The 26,734-nt window shown below is 32.4% G+C and overlaps 1 protein-coding gene across 2 annotated transcripts in view; it reads right to left on the reverse strand.

Moving 5' to 3' along the window:
* Positions 1-26,734, reverse strand: part of LOC136988430 (RNA-binding region-containing protein 3-like) — a 45,934-nt gene that overhangs the window by 14,612 nt on the left and 4,588 nt on the right. The window contains exons 1-5 of one of the 2 annotated variants that reach the window (XM_067286274.1): positions 11,971-12,018; positions 10,378-10,531; positions 7,470-7,624; positions 4,994-5,107; positions 1,050-1,161 (exon numbers count right to left, since the gene is read on the reverse strand). In XM_067286274.1, the coding sequence (XP_067142375.1) occupies positions 1,050-1,161; positions 4,994-5,107; positions 7,470-7,624; positions 10,378-10,500 (504 nt within the window). In that variant the 5' untranslated portion in view covers positions 10,501-10,531; positions 11,971-12,018. Of the gene's footprint in view, positions 1-1,049; positions 1,162-4,993; positions 5,108-7,469; positions 7,625-10,377; positions 10,532-11,970; positions 12,019-26,734 lie in introns of those variants that run through there. The other variant, XM_067286273.1, reaches the window with a different exon arrangement.

Here is a 26,734-nt window from a genome sequence, read left to right on the forward strand (position 1 = left end):
AATGTAGCCAAGTTCAAAGTGTATTCAGTCAAACAAAGAGTTCAAACACCATTAGTGCAGATTGTGCCATAAATCAGGACACTGGCTGGGAACTTCATCTTCAGGTTTATACAAGCTGCATGATATGTTTCATTTGTATGGCAAATGACTCTTAGCCAACCATCATTAAATAACAAAAAATGACATTGTCACTAAACAAAACTGTTTTCCATTTTTTTCAAGTTTTGTGTTTGTCTGTCCATGTAAAGCTGTTTTTTTTCTTCACATACTTACTAGTTAGTTAAAAGTAGTTTCTTCAAAGATAAATTTGAAACAAACCCTAACATGCTAACAAACCTTAGTAGATTTAGCTGACTTAGCTTTCCCAGTTATTTCATTCCAAGCAGTAGTCAATTGATGGAATTTCTTTTATTGGTTCTTCAAGACCTTTACCTTGCTTATTTTCATTACATGTTGTAATCTTTTTTCTTCCTTGGCTAGGTTTTGCTTGATAGGTTCCATTTTCATTGAATTTTATTATTGTTTTACCTACACAGCTTTTGTTAAGCTGTAAATCAGAACATATTTTAATCTATTTTTCATTTTATATTAATTAATTCTCATATGTCACCTGATAGTTTTAAGGTGGCATTACAGTTTTCCATCCTTTTATATATGCAAATGTTTATACAGGATACTTCTTTACAAAGATGTTCTCTTAATATTGATTTACACTTCTGAATTTTAATTACAAAAAGGAAGTTTCCATACTTTTGTCTCGTAATTATTAAATTTCCATAATTTTTTCCTACACACAAATTTTATTTAAGAAAGTTTTTGAATTAAATATTTTAAAAATAAAATCAATTTTATTATTAAAACAAAACTAAAACTATAAAAAAAAAATTTTTATGCAATTACTTCCATGCATCAAAACAATTTTGATGAAATTATGTCTAATTTCCAAATACATCAAAATTTCATGTTTTCTGGTTTTCCATGGTTGCTATGAACCCTGTTTACATAAAATAATTCTAATAAAAAAACCTTTGAAAATAAATTTTACTCACTTGAGTATAAAATTTTGGAACAGAAGCCAGTGCATTTGCTATATTACTAATAATAGATGGTGAAGGACTTGGATATGAGTACTTAAGTAATGGTGATGGCAAATAATCTAATCTAAAAATTAACACAATAATTAATTATCAATCAATTATAATTATTAATTAATAATCAGAAAAACAAACTTTTGTTTACATGTGTGTATTTCTAATTCATTGGAAAGTAATTCATGGGAAAAGACATTTAAAACTTTTAGTGTTTGAAAGATTAAAAAAAATAACTGAATAAAATTATTATTATATTATTAATCCATTTAAATAATTTTGAATTTACTCGATATTAAATTCATAAATTCCAAAAACTTAACAACAAAATTATCATAATTTAATTTCATTGATACCTAATTCTTACCAACTTCAATACAAAACTGTTAATAAGGGTCAAGAATTCACCATTTACTCTGATTAAATGTTTTTCAGAATGATTTATGTCTCTTGATGGTGAAATGTGAGAGTTTAATCTGACAATGGAACATAAATTATCCTTCAAAGCACTTCATCAGAATAAATGTTCACTGCTTGAACTTTATTAGCAGTTTAGTATTCCTTAATATCATAATATATCTAATGTTCTAATGATTAGAAATATCAAAATGTATACAAAAATAACAAGATTTTTTAAGCAAAAATAAAATTTTAAATTAACTTTTAATTTGTTCATAACAAAATTTATACGTGGTACGATCCAAAAGTTTGGGGACTGCAGTAATCTATAACAACAAAAGCATGTATTTGAAGTTACAGCATATGAAATGGATTCTACCAAACCACCTCTACGTGTTCAGGTTAATTTCACCCATGTCATGTGATTAAACCGCAAGCGCTGCTGTTTTTTTCCGGAGATAGTTACCTTTGTCCTGCGACGTAATCAAAGTGGAGTTTCAAGAACAACCTCCAACATTTCGACTTCACCGTGACCTTTCACCGTAGAATCACTGTACACCTTTCTTAGCAATTTTAAAATCTCTGTAGGTGTTTTACCTAAACGCTGACAAAATTTAATGTTGGAGGTTGTTCTTGAAACTCCACTTTGATTACGTCGCAGGACAAAGGTATCTATCTCTGGAAAAAAACAGCAGCACTTGCGGTTTAATCACATGACATGGGTGAAATTAACCTGAACACGTAGAGGTGGTTTGGTAGAATCCATTTCATATGCTGTAACTTCAAATACATGCTTTTGTTGTCATAGATTACTGCAGTCCCTGAACTTTTGGATCGTACCACGTATGAGCTCACTAGTAATAAGTTTTAATTTATAATTGAAAAAGTTTATTATTATTTCTTTGGTACTTATGGGTTAAGAGGACGCCAGTCAGAAATTGCGATCAAAATTGCATTTTTGAATGAAATTATCTAAATAACAATAGACTAGTAAATTTAACTCTAAAAAGAAGAAAAATAACTGTTTAATTTGAAAAAATGAAAAAACAGCAAGAAATGATTATTGATGTCACCTGTGTGCCATTTTTCCGTATACTCTACAAAACAATTAGTGTTTTCATGTGGTTTTTAACATAATGTGTGAAATTTTGTTATATCGGTATAAATCGTGGAGTGTGGCAATTTTTATTATTTTATTGTGTGTATAATTTATTTTTACTATGTTTTCAAGTCGTGACTTTACGTTTTATCTGCAATCGTTGATACAAATTAACGTCAAATACAAGTAGATCTAACGTCATGACTTGCTCGTGTTCTTATGCAAAGTAGATGTGCAAGTTGCTCATTTGTGTTACATAGTGAGATTCATTATCACGTTCATGACTGATCTGAAAATGGAATATACCTTTTGGGACTTACCGAACGATGAACGTGGAGCTGTAAGTTTTTTTCAGAAAAAAGGAATTTTACATTCTGAACGTTTTTGCAATAATAACCATACAATGCATTTGTATTTTTGTGAAACAGAAGCTCCGAAATGGAAATGCCATGTCAGGACATGTCGTCAGAAAAGGGGCATTAGGACAGATAACTGGTTTTTCGGGTCACGTATATCATTCCTTAATGCTTTGCATTTTATATACATTTGGTCGCTGGAACTTTCTTCATTAGAATTTTGTAAAATGCAAGTAGGACTTGACTTTTCTGCAACCATCAATTGGAACAGTTACATGAGGGAGGTCTGCGCCCATTCTTTAATGACTCGTTGTGACGTAAAGATAGGCGGTGTTGACAAGATAGTTAAAATAGACAAAACGATGTATACAAGAAGGAAGTACAATGTTGGTCGTGTTTTACCCCAACAATGGGTGTTTGGTGGACTATGTCGAGAGACAAAGAAATGTTTCCTTGTCCCTGTGCCAAATCAGTTGGCAGGAACATTATTGAAGGAAGTGGTAAATCACATTAATGAACGACCATATTTTCAGATTGTTGAAAAGGCTATAATACCAAAGAATTACAAGAAGCAGGATATTTTCATTATCAAGTGAATCACAAATTAAACTTTGTCAATGCGGATACCGGATGTCACACGCAGAACATAGAGAGGTTATGGGGAAATTCTAAATGGAAGAACAAGGTACAAAGAGGTACTTCTCGTCATTATCTTAACTCGTATCTGATCGAGCTTATGTGGAGAAGAGAGAACCGTAAAAACGAAGCATCTTCAACAATCTTACGAGACATTGCAAAATTCATGCCACTGAAATGATAAATTACTAACATAAAAAGTAAGCATTTTTGGAAATTTGTTAATTATTTAAAGTATGCCTTTTGTATAACATTAATTTTTTGTTTGATTTATCAATTGTAATAAATGTGACAAATAAAAATTGCATTACTCAAAAAATTCACAATTTTCGACTGGCATTCCCTTAATCCATAAGTACCATTTCTTTTATCATCAAAAACAGTTACAATTTTTGCTGCTTCAGATCTATTATGGCACTATTGTCACATCAACATAACAACACAACAGAGCACAACAAAGACATTCTGCAAACTTTTGTTATTCCTAAACTACAATAGAGATGATTGAATAACATCATGTTTATGTAACATGGTGCAAGTATAAGATCCCAAACCACAGTCATTGTGAGGGACATACTAACACATTTGGTGATGAAAGGATGATCAGTCAATTTTTTCCAATGCAATAGCCTGCTCATTAACTTGATCTCATACACTGTGACTAGAGTTACAGGACTATTTGAAAGAGAGGACTTATACAGGTGGACTAGCAAATTTATGAAAACTAAAGAAGTGAATTGAAAGAAAAGTAAATCTCATTAGTCCTGACATGTATTCTGCTATTGTTAACATGATAACTCAATTGCAATATGTGACTGTGAGTAGCCAAAGGCATGTTGAACAGTTTCTTTGCTGCTTGTTCTAATTCTAAAGTGATATACTTTAATTATAAACGCTCTGTACATCATACTATTAAATTTTTTCTTATGATACTTAAATTCAAAATATATAAAAATGTAAATGATTATACTTTAAAAGTCAATTACTAATTAAATTAAATTTTACGTTATAAGACCATTATATAAATAAACTAAAATTCATATATTAAATACAAAAATAGAAATAAACATTTTGTTTATAATTATCGTGACAATTACAAGTTTGTAAAATTGTAGTTCATGTACATTTTATAAATTTCATATTACCTAAAATATCAAATTGTCTTAATGAAAATAATTAGTTTTCATTCAGAAATTAGAGTTAGTTTAAGCAAAATTACTGTCAAAAATTATAATTTTAAAGTTTTTCTTTACAAATATTTTAAACTGATATTTTAAAATTTGAAAATATTTAATTTAATAACAACAATTAATAAACCATTTTATTAGCAAAAATTCTGAAATATTTCAATTAGAAATGCAATGAAAAAAATGATCAGTTTAAACTAATTGTTAATGAATTAAAATAAAATGTACCGTAAATGTGGGGCAACTGCATGAATTCTCCTAGAAAATTCTTCCATCCTTAATCTCATGTTTTCCTTTTCAGAAATTCCATTTGTTTCTACATCCTTTTGTTTATCTGAAAATCTAAAGTATATATGTATAATGTAATTAATTTTGTACATACATACATTTATATATATATTTATATTTTTGTAAAAAAAAAATTTAAAATATTGGAAAACATTGTTCAAAAATTACTTTTTGATATCATTAAACACATTACATATTTCATTTACCATATATTCCAGAATATAAGTTAAATTTTTAAATCTGAAAAATCTCTAGAAAACAGATTGATTTATACAAAATATATAAATTGGGAACTCTTACCACAGATTGGTAAACAAGTGAAACATCACTCTTAACAACTGCTGTGCACTATTTATCATAACTTCAGCAGATATAAACAAATATAACTACCTTTATTTTCAACTAAAACTCATGTTTAAAGAACTTATTTAATTTGTTTAACATAGAGATTAATACATCCTTTGTCAGAAAAGTTCCAGGACAATTTTTTTATTTCTGTACACGTGAAAATAAAAAGCAATAAATTAGTGTTTTAATATCACCTGGTATGTGTTCTTACTCGACATATTTTTGGAAATGTTTCTGCACAAACTTGATAGGTGGCAGAGCTGCACTTATCAACACACTGTTTGAATTGCTGTCGCAATAGTTGGAGTGACACAATGAATGCTGATTGTGAGCAAAGAGTGAACATTAAGTTCTGCATTAAGCTTGGAAAAACCCCTACCAAAATGTGGAATATGATTAAGCAGCATATGCGGGTGAGGCACTTTCAAAAAGCCGGATTTTCGAGTGGCACAAAAGGTTTCGTGAAGGCAGAAATTCAGTGCAAGATGATCCCAGGGCTGGTTGCCTATCTTCAGCAGATAGCAATGCAAATGTGGAGCGTGTAAGGCTGTAAGGCAAGAAAACAGTCATGTAACATGTAACATCACGATATCAGAAAAACTGAGTTTGAATCGTAACGTGTGACATAAGATTTTATGCAAAGATTTAGGAAAATGAAAACTTAATGCAAAAATCACCCCTTATGTATTAACATCTGAACAGAAAGATCATAGATGAACAATCGCTGCTGAACTATTAGACAGAGTCAGACATAATCCAACATTTGTGTCAAAGATTATTGCAGGGGATGAAAGTTGGTGCTCCAACAGGCTGTGAAAATGAGCTAACAAGCATCACATTTGAAGCTTTCTCTGCTTGCTTCCAAGACCTCCAGAAACATTGGCAATTGTGTATAGATAGCCAAGGGGACTACTTTGACAGGGGCTAGCATCATTACTTGGTAATTGCAATTTTCTATTTTTTTATGAGCTTTGTCCTGGAACTTTTCTGACAAAGGATGTATATTAATAAAATGTCAATATGCATGAAAACTACATTGTATGTTGTTTTCAACAGCCGATGAATCAATCATGTATCACTGATGTAAATACGCATATGTAAAAGCATACTAATGTTCACTACATACATTACGTAATGGTACTAAAGTGTAATTATGCTGTATAAACTATTAATTTTTTATTGGTGGCATGACTTTGACTTGAATGTATTTACTAATAGATCTGATAAACATTAGTTCTCACCAAAATAACTTACTTTTTGTATTGGTTTTCTTATTACAATTAATTGAAAAAACAAGAAATGAAAAACTACATTCAATTAAATGTCATCAACTTAATTTACATGCAGAAATTAATACATAACCATAAAAGTTACACAGAACACAGAAAATGTTGTATACCAAAAAATTTCATAAGTGTTATGTTAATAAATATTTTGTAAATAAATTTATTTGCTTCTTTATTTTCCCTATTTATTTGTAACTTTTTACAGTAAATATTCAACTGTGTACAACTAGTAAAATACAGTAGACCCTCCCTATAACACGGTAGATACGTTCCATGTTATATGAATCCATGTTGTACAATCACTTAAATACATGATATTGGCTCATGTATTTAAGTGATTGTACAACATGGATTCATATAACACAGAACGTATTTACTGTGTTATAGGGGGGTCTACTGTAATAATTTTCTTATGTTGACTTAGCTCCATGTAAAATTTTCCATACTAATAAAGAATTTTAGTTAATAAGTTCAATATATTGCATTTTAATTTAAACTTAAACCAATTTTTAAATATATTTTGAAAATTTTTTGAATGAAATTATTTTATTGTTTCATCAAACTGACAAAGTGTTTTTTTTTTTTGTTTTTGTTTTTGTCATGGATATAGTGATAGTGTATATAATTGAAATATTTTTGATATAAGAATATAATGATATCATCATCATCATCATCATCATCATCATCATCATCATCATTGCAGCAAAGCTTAATATGTAAACAGAAGTAATAAATAATAATAACAGATACAATAAATGATGTGATAACAACATATAAATTACCTTTTAAAGTCACTTTCATGAGGAAAATCATTTTGATGTTGAACTTTAGCAAATTCTACAACTAGACGACAACCTAAAATCTCTAACTGATGTAATCTTTTTAGAGCTATCTCTGCATTCTCTCTATTTGGAAAATTAGCAAACGCTGTGTGTTTCTAAAATAAAAATACATTAGCAATTGTAATATATTTAAGAATAGTTAATTCTAGAGTAATTATTTTTTTAAATAAATTACAAAGAAACATTAATTTTATATTAAAGGAAAAAGACAAAATAAATATGAAAAGAGAATATATTTTAATTATTTTATATTGTTGTAGATAGCAAAACTGGTCTAATATAATGCACATCAGTAGACAAAATACATAATAGTCAAAAAATAAACATAGCTTTTTAATGTAACTTTTATGCTAATAGTAAATTTTACAGAAGACTATGTTTACAGTAAGCCCCTTCTGCAGCTAGAAATTTTTGCCATCATCCATACTGCTTATTAAAACAGTCCTAGATTCCAATTTTTGTGATTTTAAAGGCTTTTGTCACTGCAGCTTTCACATTTGGCTTTCATTAATCATATCCAATCAGCAAATATTTACCAAAAGGTCATAGTGTTACTTCCACAATTTCTCTATCTTTTAATCTTGTCCCTAAGGACTTTTCTCTCTTCCCTTAAATAAAAAAGATGAAGGTTGCAGATTCCAATCATAAGCAGAGGTGTGACCTGCAGCAACAAGAGCCCATAAAGACATCCTAAAAATAGCTTTTAGGACTACTTTGACAAGTGGTATGAACATAGGCTAAAGCTACAATAGGAGTTTATTTTGAAAGTGATGAGATTTAAGAATTTATATATGGTGTATAATAAAACCTAAATGTGGGCTTTGAAAATGAAGCCACAAGCCAAATCTGACCTGTGAGGTTATCTGAACTGGCTCACCAGTTAGAAACTGAAAAGAAACATCATCAATAAAAGAATAATATTATTACACTTCACGCCAACGTATAGTAATGAATGATTAACGCCGCAACACCGATGTGTCAATCATTCAAAACATCGTCAAACGATCACCTAAGTAATTGGGCTACAATTTTGCTAATTTTAATAATTAATACTAAGTAATTTGCTACTAGAGGTAGACATTAGATACCATCTCTTAACTAAATTAATAATTATAATTTTAATAATTTATTAAATAATTTAGAACCATCTGAACCAAGGCTTGAACCCACAGCCTCTGCTTGTGATGCAGTGCGCTTGCCAGCTTTTCTTCCAGATGATTCTAAATTTACAACAAATCTGAGATTTACTGAATCATTTAAATATGTCTACTACTTGCAATTTTGGATATAGCTGCATAACAATACTGAATCTCCAAAAATTCATTATATACAAGTTTGTATTTGTATATAATGAATATTTACGAGGCGTGTTTTTAAAGTAAGTACCGTTTTAATATAACGCCGCTGGAGCGCTGCAGTTGGCACTTAATGCATGCGCGCTGTGTACCTACATCTGTTGGGAAGCCACAAACGCCATTACGGAGCCAGTCGACTGTGTTTACTGTTGTTTGTGTGTTACTGAAATGCCGCCGCTCATTGAGAATTCCGCCGACTGCGAAGTGCGTGCCGTTATTCGTTTTCTCAGTGCTAAAGGCTCGAAAGCGGCTGAAGTTCATCGCCAAATCAATGAAGTTTATGGTGAAAGCGTTATGAGTGATGGAATGGCACGAAAATGGGTTAGGGCCTTTAGTAATGGCCGTACAAACATTCACGAGGAGGAATGAAGTGGGCAACCTTCAGTCATTATCGATGATTTGATTAAAAAAGTGGACTGTAGAGTGAAAGAGAACAGACGTGTGAAACTTTAAAAAAACTGCGCCGTGCAGTACAAAACAAAAGGCGGGGCTTACTGAGCAAGGGTGTCATTTTGCTCCACGATAATGCTCGTCCACATACGGCAAATCAAACTCAAGACCTAATCACATCATTTGGCTGGGAACAATTAGACCACCCTCTATACAGTCTCGACCTAGCACCGAGTGACTATCATTTGTTTCTGCATTTGAAGAAGCATCTGGCAGGGCAGCGCCATAACAATCACGACAAAGTCAAAATGACCGTTCTGCAGTGGTTGTCTCATCAGGCGGCAACATTCTTTGAGGATGAAATACAAAAGCTGGTCCCACGATACAATAAGTGTCTCAATATTAATGGGAATTATGTAGAAAAGTAGTGTAAAATATGGGCTTTCACATAAATAAAAATTTTGTTAAAAATGTTTGCTTGTTTTTTTTATATTTCAAAACAGTACTTACTTTAAAAACACGCCTCGTACTTCTTTCTTTTATTTTAAATATGGTAATTTTTCTAATATTTACTGAATATTTTGCAATTACAATTCTTAAAATTTGATAGTGAGATTAATAGCGCATTCCTAGTTATAACGATTTAAAATTATGTGAGAAAACATCAATTATCAGAATAACATCCTGATTACAAACACAATTTTTAAATTAATAGATGATTGCAGAAGATGAAATTTACATTTAAATAACTTCTAATCTAATTTATCCAGAAATTTTATTTGAAAGATTTCAATTCTAGCTACACATTTTGCTTTATCATATATTTTACTGTTCATTTGTATTATAAAAAAAATAATTGATGTTTGAACGTGAGGTATAGATCTAGCTGTAGATTTCAATGTCCTATTACTCCTTACTATTTCATTATTCTGGTTTATAATTTTCTAATAAATGAAATTAAGCTTAAAAAATATTATTATTAATTTCTGTTTTTAAAATAATTGGTTTAAATTATGCTTTCAACAAATGCTTTCAACAAAACACAATAAAAACAATGTAGCATCATACGAATTTTACATGATATGACTGAAAATAATACCTACCATTCTCCCAGTATTTGACATACAACGTACTTTAGTGGCTCCAAAATGCTGAAGCAATTCTTCTTTTTCTTCAGTAGTAAATTCAGAAGGTAAGTGTTTAATTATTAAAGTTGTTGATTCCATAATTGACACTTTTACTTCAATGAACCAAAAACTGCATTATAGGAAATAAGATATATAACATCACTTTCATAATAGTTTAAGTTTTAAAAAGCATAAAACATATTTTAAATTAGAATTATTGCTAAGTTTTAAAAGTTTTTAAATAAACTAAATACATTGCATAACATAAATGATATTCTTGTAAATTTTTATATTTTCTTTGCAAAACTCGTAACAATTATTATAAAATACGTTATTAAATTTACGGATCAAAATATGTTGTTAAAGATTGTAATTATGTAAGTAAAAAATATTCATTAGAAGTTGTTGAATATCCTTAGAAATATTTATACAAGTGAATCAGCCACTGTTAGAAATATTTAGAGCTCATCATTTTTGTTTTATGTATACAGGTATATCTCGCCTCACGTCAGTAATTGGTTCCAGGAGAGGCGACGTAAGTCGAAACTACAGTTTAAAACACCAACAACGAGCACTTAAAGACCGCTAAATAAGACGACAACACAGAAACAGAGATGTTTTCATGTTTTGTTCTCTAGGATTTATGATGATTATATTAACTTTTACTGTAAATGTACATATTTTAATATGATTTTATGTGCTTTTAATGCTTTCTAGTGATATTATGACTTCAATATTTGTGGTGCATGGATGAAAAGTCAAATAAAATGACTTAAACTTGATTTTTATTTTTCCATATACTTTTTTGACAAACGACATATAATTGAGAATGACATAATTCGAAACAACATAACTTGAGGTATACCTATATTATGTCAACTATTTTATTTATAAAACTCATGGATAACTAGCCAAATTTGTCAATTAAAACATCTTTACATTTACAGAAAGTAAAGATGTGCATTCACCAGTGGTTATGTTTTTTCCAAAAATCTTTTCCTAATTAAAATTCATTTTTTTTTTTACTTATATTGTGTCCTGTGTTCTATTTCTATACTACTCATGAATTAGCAGTCACATAAGGTGGGAATTTTATTGAATTTGCATTAAAACATTTTTATTCAACCACACTTACAGATCCCATCAATGCTGCAATCAGGATTTAATCTTGGCTCCCCCAAGATTAAATCCTGAGTGTGCCACTGGTATACTGTTTATCATACCTATTAATATATTTAAGAAACATGCTTATTTCTCAGGTAATTAGCAACTTAATTGGCATGATAACCCACATGCAATATTCGAGAAATGGTTTTTTTTTACAAAATTTGTTCATAAGATAAAGTATTGTACGTTACACTCTTCTTTATAAAATCTAAATTTCAAACACATGTATTATATTCAAATTTCTCAAACTGAAACAACACTGGGCTGTCATTTAAGCTGTTGGAATTTTTTTTTTCACTATTAATGAATAGTGAAAAAAATTATAAAATAATAATTATTAATAACTCTAACAACAAAATTAAACAGATCAAGCTTATTTTTCGAATAAATTATTCAATTTACCTAAATATTAATCCATTTCACATGTGTTTACTTTTCTAGCGCAATAGGAACAGTGTTGCCAGTTTTAACATTCCAAAATCTTTTGAATTTAATATTTTAATTACAATTTCGTATACTAAAATATGATGAAATGTTATAATAAATTATTATATTTATTTAATTGTTCATCTCCGTTTTGGATGTTTTCAAGTGACAGGCAGCGAAGTAATCTAATGGAGTAGTTCAGAAAACGTACGTTTTCTCTAGCGAACTATTTATCTGTTTGTCATTTAGAAACACCCTTTTGTTTATATTTCTATTTTACATTCAGTATCAGTATGCTCTACAGCTCTGTTAAAGTCCCAACCCCCTCATTCGGATCTAGAATTGTACCAAGAAGCTATTGATATATCAGAATAAAGAAAAATTAAGCACTTATTTTATACCACAAGAAGCTATGTTACGCTCGTTACGGAAATACAACTTCAACTACCGGAAGGTTACTCATTGATAGAACAAGTCAAAACTGACATGCTGTTTAGATATTGTCAATGGATTACGACTATTACAGTTGCTAGGGGCACCGCTAGCTGTTTGAGCGCCCGTGTGCAATACCGATTATGCCGCCCCTGTTTAACTACGACTACCTACGCTGAGCTTTCCAGCAATACCAATTTGCCGCCCGCGTGCGGTGCACGTCTTGCACGCCCGCTCACGGCGGGCCTGACAGTTGCTTTACTAGAAAAATAAGAATGTATCCTACTATAACTTGTCTAATTTAAATTAATTGTAATTTTAAGTCTTCACCCATTTGAACATCGAAATTGGAACACTTTTAAAAATTTAAAGCACAGTAGAGCGTCGTTTATCCGAATCAATTAGGGACTGGGGTTGTTCGGTTAACCGATTATGTACGAAAAAATATATTAACCTGTCCCATGTCGAAATTTTTCTCCGTTGCGTGTCGCTTCGCGTTGAATTTTCGTCGATTTTAAGCCTAACGGAAATTTTTGTAATAATAATCGAGGCTATTGTATCGTTAAAAATTATTTCTTTATTTTGGACAAACAAAATAAATATACTGAAAAATATAAAAACATAAAAATTATACTTTAGAAGTAACTCTAGTATCAAAAAAGTTCGATTCAGTTGAATTTAAAAAACTATGCTTTTCAAATAGCATATTTTCTTCAGCGTAATAAATAATAAAGAATTAACCAGTTACACTTTTTTTTAAACCCTTTCCGCCCTGTGGGCACTAAGAAGGCCTCTTTTAGAAGGCCCATTATCGGTTTGGCCAGGCCCAACAATCGGGCGACCGGGTGATGAGGGACGGGGCCCGATATATCCGAACGGACCACCCCCCAAAAAATTCCTGGGAATCGATCCCGGATCCCACAGAGCGGTAGGATGCCACCTTGACCGCTCGGGCATCCGGCCGTCAAAACTTAAGGTATATACAGGTAGTTTACTACTATAGAAAAATTACACGTTTTTCTATTTAGACGATACCACACAACTTGGAGTATTAATAACGTAGACGAGAGAAAAAATGTCTTATCATAATTATGCCGAAATATCCTCCAATAATTAAACATATAATTAAATAGACAATTAATAAAATTTGTTATAATACCGTGGCCATAGCTACGTGTACCATTTATTTGTATAATTCTTCTTAAATGTCTTGTGAATTACAGAATAAACACAAGAGTCTAGCTCCCTGGTAAGTATTACTTCTAATGTAGTTCGTGTTCAAGTAAATTTCATTTAAAAAACATAATACTGCATATAAGGAATTATATTGAAATTAGGTAGTGTGTTATAATTTCTTTAGAAAATAAACGTTTAGAAATTGCGAAGTTGCACTTATAAAAGAAAGAAATGCCGAGTAGTTCTCCGAGTAGCAAACATTACGTTCCTTCCACCTATAATTGGCTGAGTGAAAGGCGGTTTTACTCTCGAAACCTGTCTTTTCTCTAAGTAGACCTATACCTTCCAAAATAATATTATTCAGACAATATGATGGTTGCGTATGTCATGTGAGTAATGAATTTATAATTAATGCAGACAGTAATTTTTTAAGGCTATATACTCATGCATATTACAGAACGTTCGATTACTACTAATAATAGCACTTATCTCCGTGGAAAATATCAAATTTTAAGTCCCCCTGTTTTATTTTATTTCCCCGTCTCGTAATCTTACAATATTAATTTTTTTTAACATAGACGAATTCATTTTTAAGCAAGATGTCTATTCATAAATTTATTTTATTTTCACTTTTAACTAATAATTTCGAACAAAGCATTTATTATGAAAACAAAACAGTATTGTACCGATATATCACAGATCGTCATTGGCGTAGCCAGGGTTTTGTTATGGGGGGCTTAGTAGAGGCTGTAATTTTCTGGGGAGGGGCACCAGATTAACTAGAGGGGCGTGCCCACCCATGACCCTTCCTGGCTACGCCCATGTAGACCGTACTGTTTAAATTTTGTCTATGACTATATTTTAAACCACATTCACTACATTCCATTTTATTTAACGTATAACGAGTTGAACAACGTCGACAGTACGTAAACAAATGATATGGCTTGTAACTACGACCCGAAACTGACTCAAATGCAGTTGCCGCCATAGGCGCTGTTCTCCGTAGCGGCATAATTTACAACTAATTCTTACCAGGAAGCTAAACTCTTGTGTTTTTCCGCAATTTACAAGACATTTAAGAAGAATTTTACGATAAATGGTGCACGTAGCCATGGTCACAGTATTATAACATATTATATAATAGTCTACTTAAATGTTTAATGTTTAAAATAGACTCATATGTTGGAAAATATTTCGGCATAATTATGATATGTAAGACATTTTTTCTCTAATCTACGTTATTAATACTCCAGTACTGTGATTTCTCTATAGTAGTAGGCTATATATCATAATTATTAGTAAATAGGACCTGTCGCTTCTTCTAAAGTTTCGTAAATGCTAAATTACATATTTTTACATCACGCCTTTTTAAAATAACTAAAAGTTGTTAGTATATCGTGGTAAGACGGAGCAATTACTGTGGAAATTTATACTAGTCAAGCGCATAAGTCTATCGGTAATACAGAAATGACACACTTAAAACGCTTATCTAACTCATTTAGAATATTCTTTGGAATAAATTGAAAAATATATTACAGTGGACCCTTTTGTTACCATGCTCTAGTTGCGGTTTTTTCTCATAACAATACTTCTCCATAAGAAAGTATTAGCACTCATAAACTGTCCCTCCCAGCATATATGTGGGTGGCTGGTATTTCCTTGTATGCAGTATTGCCAATAAATTATTTTAATTGTTAGCCTATAGTTACTACTTCTAGTATAATTCACTTAAAAGCAAAAGGCTACGGTGCCGTTTTGAATGTTTATATTAGAAGGCATCCGAACATCTTGCTCCAATCGGCTAATTTGTACGTAAATAATATCTATCGTAAGGTTCATTCCGCGTAACGTTACCCGACTTTGAACCGATTAATAACGTTACGCGAAGATATGGAAATTATAGAAATAGTTCGTATCCTAGACGTTAAACACGACCAGCGTGTTCTTTTAAGAGCAGAATGGGGAGGAGAGTTTAATAAATTGTTTTTATTGATTTAAGATTTTTCTAGACAAGTATAATTCTTTTGTAGAAAAAAAAATGGTGGTAAGCGAAGTGATATCGCTTACATCAGCGGCCAAATGGATAAGAGCAAAGACCACTGTTAGCGACTTCGCGCCCGATCAGAGGATGACCATGTGGACATTTTCGAATTTTCTTTACGTGTTCAATACCTAAATAGGGGCAGTCCTCCCGGAGACACACCTCGACAGATTCCCAAATGTGGCATTGCCTTATCACAAAAATTCAATATTAAAGATTTTGTGGCCAATTTGTAAGCTCGAGGCTCGAGAACTCCGAACAAATATGAAGCCCACAGTGGCCGAGTTAATAAAACCACCGAACATCGACATTCGATGGTGGCTTCGCTCCCGACCAACGGCCGCATGAAGTGTTCCGGATTTTCTTTGCGTTAGTAACACCTATAAATAGTATCCAGTTTCCCATAAAAGACCTACGGGAGGCTTTCCCCTTGGCGTGCTTTGCCGTGTACAAGTAAACCTAAACTTAAACGGAACAAATAAGAATAAAGCAAGGAATATTTTCACCACCCAAAACTCTTTATTAATAATTTAATATTGCAGTTACAATTTTTAAAGAAGATACAACATACAACATATATTGTATTATTGAAGTAAAACCGGAAGTTCGACTGTGAGGTGCACCAATTAAAGGCTAACTACAAAGAAAAAGAAATATCTGAATATAATTTTAATATAAAATATTACATAAATAATGAAATGCCTTTGAATATTAATTTATTTTAATTAATTAATTAATTAATATTTTAGCTGTTTTCTACAAAACAAAAATTAAAAGTTATGAAAATAATTAGAAATTCAAATGCAGCGGAAGATCGCTTAAAGAACACCTCGCACAGCGAGTATTTTGCATAACGAGCAAAAATTGCACAAATTTACCTCGCTTAACGAGCGATGTTTCGCATAACGAGTGATGAAGAGAGGGGAAGTCCCGAATTGTGCGCATGCAACATGCTCCATCAGTCTGTTTAGCACTCCTTCCGCTAGCATCTTAGTGTCGCTTGCGATCACATATTTTTCCAAACTTGTGTTCACACATATTACTTATAAACATCAACAACCATAGTCCGTTATATAATAAACACGCCAAACGATATGCCAAATTCTTGGGTCATTAAATTTAATGACCGATTCCAAATTAACTTTTAGAAGTGTCTGAATTAAAAATTAACTATTTATAATAATTAAATTTAATACGAAATGGAAACATGACTGCCTACCTCTAGTCAAATTAATTAATTTCCAATAATTAATTATAGCCTTTACATAACCCAAGAATTTGGCATATCGTTTGTAGTGTTTATCAAACATATTAGCTGTGATTTTTTTTAAATAAACGTTATACCTAAAACATTTGAGCATTTTTTCGGCGTAGAACGCATTATCGTGTTTTATATTAATTTCTATGAGAAAATTGTTTCGCTTAACGAGTGTTTCGCATTACGAGTAAGTCTGGAACGGATTATGCTCGTTAAGCGAGGTTCCATACGAGTATAAACAGCTCTAATATTTATTAGAGCTGTTTATACTCGTAAAGGGAAGCAAATGGTAATTATTTTATAAACAACGAGCAGTTATTTGTGAGGTGTTCACAATGCCGGGCTGCAATTTTTAATCAAATTTTTAATTTATTTCACTTGAAATATATGCTCTTCATCTGAACTTAGTAGTGCTTGCCCCCGTACATCACACTTTTCCTTTCTGGCCCCTTGGCTTCGCATATGTTTTCTGGTGTTTCATCTATGTAACTCCGTTCCGGACAATAAGGAAGAACACACAGACGGACACAAGAACGACAGTGGTTATTTACAGATATACATGTTTTTCTAAAATTGCAGCCCAATTAAAAACTAAACTGTTTTCATTCCGTATAATTTAATACATTTTTTTGTTTAATGATAATACTGACCTTCTTAATTCTGATAAACCGATCTACTCATTACTTTGGTGATTGTTTATATTCTTGTTGTTAAAGGCTCTTCCTCGGAAACCAGTAAAAATTGTAGTATCAGCTCGACCTTTGACCGAATCTAACGGATCACTCTCCTCTCCGAGACTTGCATCAGCGTCTACATTAGTATCTGCACCAATATCTATGCCCAGTACTTTTAATAATTCCTCCAACCTGAATTGATCACGTCTTTCAGTTTTCTTGTATCGAGCATCGCTACTTTCTAAGAAAATAACTCCTGAAAAAAAAAAATAAATATATATATTTAGTCATTGAGTTACTTATAAATACAGTTAAACCTATGAACAACAGCCACTTAAAGAAACGTTAAAACAATGGCAGAATTTGTAGACTATTCTGTAAGCATCTATCCTTGTTCCAAAACAGGTTCCTGACGAAAACTGTCACAGTTCGATGGTTGTTATTGCAGGTTTGACTGTACAAAATCATTATAAAGTACGTCAAAAGATACTTTATAAACTTTAATTACCGACAACGATGATCGTAAACAGGAACTTGTTCATCTTCGCTTATTAGTTATGCTGAATTGTTCTGGTGTTTCTGAAGGTTTTAACTGTGTATACCGACTACACGCAATTGGTGCTTCTTTTTATAAGAAAAATATGCAATTAGTCGTAATTTCATTGATTGCGGAACATCTGGATGTCGATCAAAGTCGATGATGTCGCGCGTGGGAATGTTAAAACGTCCAATCGTGTGAATGTTTATTTAAATTTACATATTTTGCTTCAGTAACTGACCCGATTCGAGGCTGTAAACACGTCTACTGAGAGGATATTTTTATTCGAAATTAGAAGACTTTTGTCGACACAGAAAACAAAGAAATTCGAAAGCGAATTGTTCAAAATTTTGTGCAGACGTATTCAAAATATGAAAAAATTCTTTGAAAATTGGAAGTGTAACAAAATCTCTCTTTCATGTACGAAACTTATTTTTACAGAGTAATATACATTTAAGTTTAACGGGACCAGTGCCCTAATAGATCAAACCACCGAACACTGTTCGTAGGTTTGCCCCTGACCGATGTAAAGTTTTCTCGGTTTTATTCACGTATCTAACTCCTAAATAGGAGCCAGATTCCCGTAGAAAGCTTTCTCGAATGGCACCTCTCCTCTTAACAGATGGCCCAAGTACTGCGTACTCTTATTCCATTAATCCCATCACATATAAAAGATTCTTTCTCCATCAAATAATTACGTAAAATATATGATGGTGTCTATAGGTGCAGTTTGTTTATCTTAGGTGTGGCCATGTCCGTCGTCCTCGTTGTAGGCCTGACCGAATCTGTAATAAGTACAGTGAAAGGTTCTTTTGGTGCCCATAGGGAAAAAGAAGTAAAAAAAATCAAACGTAGGACAAACGGAATAACTCAACGTAACACATGGACGATCTGCGAAAAAAAGTGAGGTTTACAGAATATTAATTTTAATGAAATAAATTCAATATTAATTAATTAACTTATGAAAACTCATTTTAATAATAGTAAAAACGTCAGTTGTACGTCTGATCTGAATTCAACACGAAGCTATTTGTAAGATTGAGGTTTAAATAACTGATTATATTAGCATTTAAATAACCAACTAAAATAATAAGTCTAATGTAACAATAACATAAGGTAAAGAAATAATACCTTATGCAAATTATACGGGAATATCGCAATTAAAATATCCATAGACGATGAGAGATATTTAAGATATATCTAGAGAGATATTTAATATTTGAAATGCCACCAAATTTGGTAAGGAGACATATCGGGACACGTTTAATATTTTACTTATAACGAACAATTATTCATTGTGACGTCGTCAAAATGTCGGCATGCAATTTTTCGTCACAATACTATTGTCCACAACCTGTACATCATACTTTTCCTGTTAGCAACAGAGTCCTGCCGGTCATGACTTGAACTGAAATAACATGACTTCCGTTGAGTGGAGGTTTTAGAGTTTTCTTCACGTCTCTAACATCTAATTAGGTTCCAATTTCACGTAGAAATAACTCCCCGGAGGAATCTCTTTTTGGCAGACGGTCCAGGCGTCACGTTGCCTTATCCCATTAATCCCACAATTGCATTCATATAATTAGTTGTAAGGAGCTAATCGTATAAGGCAGTCGGTTGCCTTATACTTAATTCTAAAATAGAAAATATATTTTCTATTTTAACTCTGCAAATTTTAATGGATTTTTGGGTCAGGCAGTCGTTAATTGTCACAAGTCGATTGTCAAATTTTATTTTCTATTTTAACTCTGCAAATTTTAATGGATTTTTGGGTCAGGCAGCCGTTAATTGTCACAAGTCGATTGTCAAATTTTATTTTCTATTTTAACTCTGCAAATTTTAATGGATTTTTGGGTCAGGCAGCCGTTAATTGTCACAAGTCGATTGTCAAATTTTATTTTCTATTTTAACTCTGCAAATTTTAATGGATTTTTGGGTCAGGCAGCCGTTAATTGTCACAAGTCGATTGTCAAATTTTAATGAGAGTTGTCAATGCAGGTGGAAGACTTGCCACATTTTGTTCTATTTATGAATTTATTAAATATTTTATTTTTCTCTCATAGAATTAAGTATAAGGCAACTGACTGCCTTATACGATTAGCTCCTTACAACTAATTATATGAATGCAATTGTGGGATTAACAAGCATAATCCATTCCAGAGTCTTACTCGTAATGCAAAACACTCGTTAAGCGAAACAATTTTTCTATAGAAATTAATGTAAAATACGATAATGCGTTCTACGCCGAAAAAATGCTCAAATATTTTAGGTATAACGTTTATTCAAAAAAAATCACAGCTAATATGTTCGATAAACACTACAAACGATATGCCGAATTCTTGGGTTATGTAAAGGCTATAATTAATTATTAGAAATTAATTAATTTGACTAGAGGTAGACAGTCATGTTTCCATCTCGTTTTAAATTTAATTATTATAAATAGTTAATTTTTAATTCAGACACTTCTAAAATTTAATTTGGAATCGGTCATTAAATTTAATGACCCAAGAATTTGGCATATCGTTTGGCGTGTTTATTATATAACGGACTATGGTTGTTGATGTTTATAAGTAATATGTGTGAACACAAGTTTGAAAAAATATGTGATCGCAAGCGACACAAAGGTGCTCGCGTAAGGAGTGCTAAACAGACTGATGGAGCATGCCGCATGCGCACAATTCGGGACTTCCCTTCTCTACATCACTCGTTATGCGAAACATCGCTCGTTAAGCGAGGTATATTCTTGCAATTTTTGCTCGTTATGCAAAATACTCGCTGTGCGAGGTGTTCTTTAAGCGAGCTTCCGCTGCATTTGAATTTCTAATTATTGTAATAACTTTTAATTTTTGTTTTGTAGAAAACAGCTAAAATATTAATTAATTAATTAATTAAAATAAATTAATATTCAAAGGCATTTCATTATTTATGTAATATTTTATATTAAAATTATATTCAGATATTTATTTTTCTTTGTAGTTAGCCTTTAATTGGTGCACCTCAGAGTCGAACTTCCGGTTTTACTTCAATAATACAATATATGTTGTATGTTGTATCTTCTTTAAAAATTGTAACTGCAATATTAAATTATTAATAAAGAGTTTTGGATAATGAAAATATTCCTTGCTTTATTCTTATTTGTTCCGTTTAAGTTTAGGTTTACTTGTACACGGCAACGCACGCCAAGGGAGAAGCCTCCCGTAGGTCTTTTATGGGATACTGGACGGTATTTATAGGTGTTACCAACGCAAAGAAAATCCGGAACACTTCATGCGGCCGTTGGTCGGGTGCCAAGCCACCATCGAATGTCGATGTTCGGTGGTTTTATTAACTCGGCCATTATGGGCTTCATATTTGTTCGGAGTTCTCGAGCCTCGAGCTTACAAATTGGCCACAAAATCTTTAATATTGGATTTTTGTGATAAGGCAACGAACGCCACACTTGGCAATCTGTCGAAATGTGTCTCCGGGAGGACTGCCCCTATTTAGGTATTGAACACGTAAAGAAAATTCGAAAATGTCCACATGGTCATCCTCTGATCGGGCGCGAACTCGCTAACAGTGGTCTTTGCTCTTATCCATTTGGCCGCTGATGTAAGCGATATCACTTCGCTTACCACCAATTTTTTTTCTACAGAAGAATTATACCTTTCTAGAAAAAGCTTAAATCAATAAAAACAATTTATTAAACTCTCCTCCCCATTCTGCTCTTAAAAGAACGCGCTGGTCGTGTTTAACGTCTAGGATACGAACTATTTCTATAATTTCCATATCTTCGCGTAACGTTATTAATCGGTTCAAAGTCGGGTAACGTTACGCGGAATGAACCTTACGATAGATATTATTTACGTACAAATTAGCCGATTGGAGCAAGATGTTCGGATGCCTTCTAATATAAACATTCAAAACGGCACCGTAGCCTTTTGCTTTTAAGTGAATTATACTAGAAGTAGTAACTATAGGCTAATAATTAAAATAATTTATTGGCAATACTGAATACAAGGAAATACTAGCCACCCACATATATGCTGGGAGGGACAGTTTATGAGCGCTAATACTTTCTTATGGAGAAGTATTGTTGTGAGAAAAAACCGCAACTAGAGCATGGTAACAAAGGGGTCTACTGTAATATATTTTTCAATTTATTCCAAAGAATATTCTAAATAAGTTAGATAAGCGTTTTAAGTGTGTCATTTCTGTATTACCGATAGACTTATGCGCTTGACTAGTATAAATTTCCACAGTAATTGCTCCGTCTTACCACGATATACTAACAACTTTTAGTTGTTTTAAAAAGGCGTGATGTAAAAATATGTAATTTAGCATTTACGAAACTTTAGAAGAAGAGACAGGTCCTATTTACTAACAATTATGATATATAGCCTACTACTATAGAGAAATCACAGTACTGGAGTATTAATAACGTAGATTAGAGAAAAAATGTCTTATATATCATAATTATGCCGAAATATTTTCCAACATATGAGTCTATTTTAAACATTAAACATTTAAGTAGACTATTATATAATATGTTATAATACTGTGACCATGGCTACGTGCACCATTTATCGTAAAATTCTTCTTAAATGTCTTGTAAATTGCGGAAAAACACAAGAGTTTAGCTTCCTGGTAAGAATTAGTTGTAAATTATGCCGCTACGGAGAACAGCGCCTATGGCGGCAACTGCATTTGAGTCAGTTTCGGGTCGTAGTTACAAGCCATATCATTTGTTTACGTACTGTCGACGTTGTTCAACTCGTTATACGTTAAATAAAATGGAATGTAGTGAATGTGGTTTAAAATATAGTCATAGACAAAATTTAAACAGTACGGTCTACATGGGCGTAGCCAGGAAGGGTCATGGGTGGGCACGCCCCTCTAGTTAATCTGGTGCCCCTCCCCAGAAAATTACAGCCTCTACTAAGCCCCCCATAACAAAACCCTGGCTACGCCAATGACGATCTGTGATATATCGGTACAATACTGTTTTGTTTTCATAATAAATGCTTTGTTCGAAATTATTAGTTAAAAGTGAAAATAAAATAAATTTATGAATAGACATCTTGCTTAAAAATGAATTCGTCTATGTTAAAAAAAATTAATATTGTAAGATTACGAGACGGGGAAATAAAATAAAACAGGGGGACTTAAAATTTGATATTTTCCACGGAGATAAGTGCTATTATTAGTAGTAATCGAACGTTCTGTAATATGCATGAGTATATAGCCTTAAAAAATTACTGTCTGCATTAATTATAAATTCATTACTCACATGACATACGCAACCATCATATTGTCTGAATAATATTATTTTGGAAGGTATAGGTCTACTTAGAGAAAAGACAGGTTTCGAGAGTAAAACCGCCTTTCACTCAGCCAATTATAGGTGGAAGGAACGTAATGTTTGCTAGGAGAACTATTCGGCATTTCTTTCTTTTATAAGTGCAACTTTGCAATTTCTAAACGTTTATTTTACTAAACAAATTATAACACACTGCCTAATTTCAATATAATTCCTTATATGCAGTATTATGTTTTTTAAATGAAATTTACTTGAACACTAACTACATTAGAAGTAATACTTACCAGGGAGCTAGACTCTTGTGTTTATTCTGTAATTCACAAGACATTTAAGAAGAATTATACAAATAAATGGTACACGTAGCTATGGCCACGGTATTATAACATATTTTATTTAAGTTTCTATTTAATTATATGTTTAATTATTGGAGGATATTTCGGCATAATTATGATAAGACATTTTTTCTCTCGTCTACGTTATTAATACTCCAAGTTGTGTGGTATCGTGTAAATAGAAAAACGTGTAATTTTTTTATAGTAGTAAACTACAGTAGAGCATCAATTATCCTACTCAATTGGGGACTGGGGTTGGTCGGATAACTGAAAAAATGGATAACGGAAAAGTATGAAAAAATACATTATTAGTATATCCCATGTAATTAGTATATCGCTATTAACATACTTCGCGTTGAATTTTCATCGATGTTAAGCCTAACAAATTGTTTTTTTTAATAATAATCGTCGCTATTGTATCGTTAAAAGTTATTTCTTTATTTTGCACAAAATAAATTCAAAAATAAAGAAAAATAGAAAATTAAGCCTCGTTTAAATACCTGCTACCCTTTCATGGTCGAGCCAGCTAAAACATGCAAAAATTTAACAAAAATAATATTAAAGTAGTCAAGACATAGCCAAATACTGTAGCGCAACATCACTAGCGGACATTTGAATTTGCCGACTAGAACGCGGTCGGTTAACCGATGTGACGGTTGATCGGGGGTCGGATAAACGATGCTCTACTGTATATGCCTTAAGTACAGTATTACTAAATAGGAACTGTCACGAGGTGTCATTCTTCTAAACTCTAAACTTTTATAAATTTTAAATTACATACTGTATTTTTACATCAAGCTTTTTGAAAAAAATCTAAAGGTTTTTCTATATCGGGGTAAGACGGAACCATTACTGTGGAAATTTATACTAGTCAAGCGCATCAATTTGTCGGTAATTCAGAAATGACGTGCTTTTTTTTTAACTATTTTCTCCCTGTGAGCACAAAGAGTGCCTCTTTTAAGCGAGCCCATTATGGGTTCGGCCAGGCCCACAATGGGGCGGCCAGGTGGTGAGGACGAAATCCGATTTATCAGGACGAGCCATTTCCAAAAATTCTTAGGGATTTTTCGATCCCGGATGCCCCAGAGCCATAAATGGCCACCTTAACCACTGGGTCATCCGGCCGTCGAAATGACGTGCTTAAAACGTTTATATAATTAATTAAAATATTCTTTGGAATAAATTCAGAAATATGTGGAATGAACCCCCTTATTGCCACGCTCTAGTTACGGTTTTGCGCATAACTATAATTTTCCGTAAGAAAATATTGGCACACGTAAACCCACCCTCCCAGCATATATGGGTAGGTGGCATTTCCTTGCATGCATGTTGGCAATAAATTATTTTAATTACACCCATACCTCGCTTTACGGCCTAGATACGTTCCACGAAACTTGGCCGCAAAGCGAAAAGCCGTATAAGGAATCAATTATTCTAATACAAATTCATACAAATTCAATGGGATCGGTTCCAAATTTGTTAAATATATCACATGGTTTATCATTCAAAATGCATTTTATCTTTTTATTTCATTTAAATCAAAAATACATACATAACAAGTACATACATTTGTACATAAAATAATAACAGACTCCAAAAACCAACAATAATCTATAAACAAAAATGAAACAACTTCATGTTACATAAAATATGTGTATGTTTACATACATATTTTTTTAAAAAATGGCTTTAATCTGAAGACGATGAAGAAATGGTAACCTGCAGATCACTGTCGTTATCATTTTTCGCTGGTAAGGATGGGCCTGGCTTACAAAAATTGTCCAACGTTGTTTGTCTTGCCTTCTTGTCTATTTCGTTCTTCAGTGATTTATAACAGCTAATGGCTGAATTAATTCCTCGAGAAACTTTAGCGCTACGTTCGACGTCAGGATCGTTTTCAAGGAGGATGTTTATTCCTTGTTCGAAACTGGAAAAAGCTTTCGACAAATTTTTTGATGTTAGCTGTTTGGATACAACAGGCTCTGTCTCTTCATCAAATGCCGGTTCTGCTTGCAACTGAATGAGTTCCTCATATGAAAGGGGTTCCCTATCAGCTTCAAGTAGATCAAGCACATCACGTTCGTTCAAACCTTCAAAGCCGAGATCATGTGCTAGATTAAAAATTTTTAATTTGTACTTACATATGTACAGTACTTACATACGAAAAATGTCCCTAATTGTTTCCAATTTTTCCAGTTAATGTGTAACAATCAGTAATAAATATGTATATGAAACACTCACAGACAAGTCTAAACCAGCCGCTTTATGAGCACACACTGAATAAGGCTCGTAAACAAGAGGAAATAGCAAAGAGTGTGCATCGAGATTGCGCTTGCGCAAGATTGGCAACATGTAGATATATCGACATCGAAAAAAAGTTTTTTTGCCGTTATAGCGAAACATTTTAGGCCGTAAATCGAAAACGTGCCTTAATTGAAGAGGGCCGTTATAGGGAAATGCCGTATAAAGAGCGGCCGTATAGCGAGGTATGGGTGTATTAGCTTATAGTTACTTCTTCTAGTATAATTCGCTTAAAAGCGAAAGGTTAATCCGTCATTTTCAATGTTTATATTAAAAGTGGCATGCGGTGACATTTGATGATAAGAAAGCCGTGACTACCCCGGATAGAATCATCGGAAGTGTTATAAGATATTTTGGTGCGTAGCATCCATCAGCTAAACAGCGAGATGTTGGTGCTCTGTAAAGCGCTTGCGCAAATGCTTGTAATTTGGTTGCTTACAGCATTCAAATATTTTCGTCATAGAAGCTGTCCCGTATTCGACAATACAGAGTTTCCATTGGGAAGATGCATGTACGAATTTATATTCGAATATACAATGGCAATCTTATCATTTTATCACATGTGGTATAGAGATTTCTAATAAGATACATAATAGGGTTTCTCATTTCCCAGTCTTTTGCTTGTCCGGGATTTCGGGAAAAAAGTAAACTGTTACCCGAAATACCGGGATAAAATTAATTATTTTTAA

Source organism: Centruroides vittatus, unplaced genomic scaffold (genome assembly GCF_030686945.1).
Source record: "Centruroides vittatus isolate TY-2023 unplaced genomic scaffold, ASM3068694v2 scaffold_3315, whole genome shotgun sequence".
Taxonomy (NCBI): domain Eukaryota; kingdom Metazoa; phylum Arthropoda; class Arachnida; order Scorpiones; family Buthidae; genus Centruroides; species Centruroides vittatus.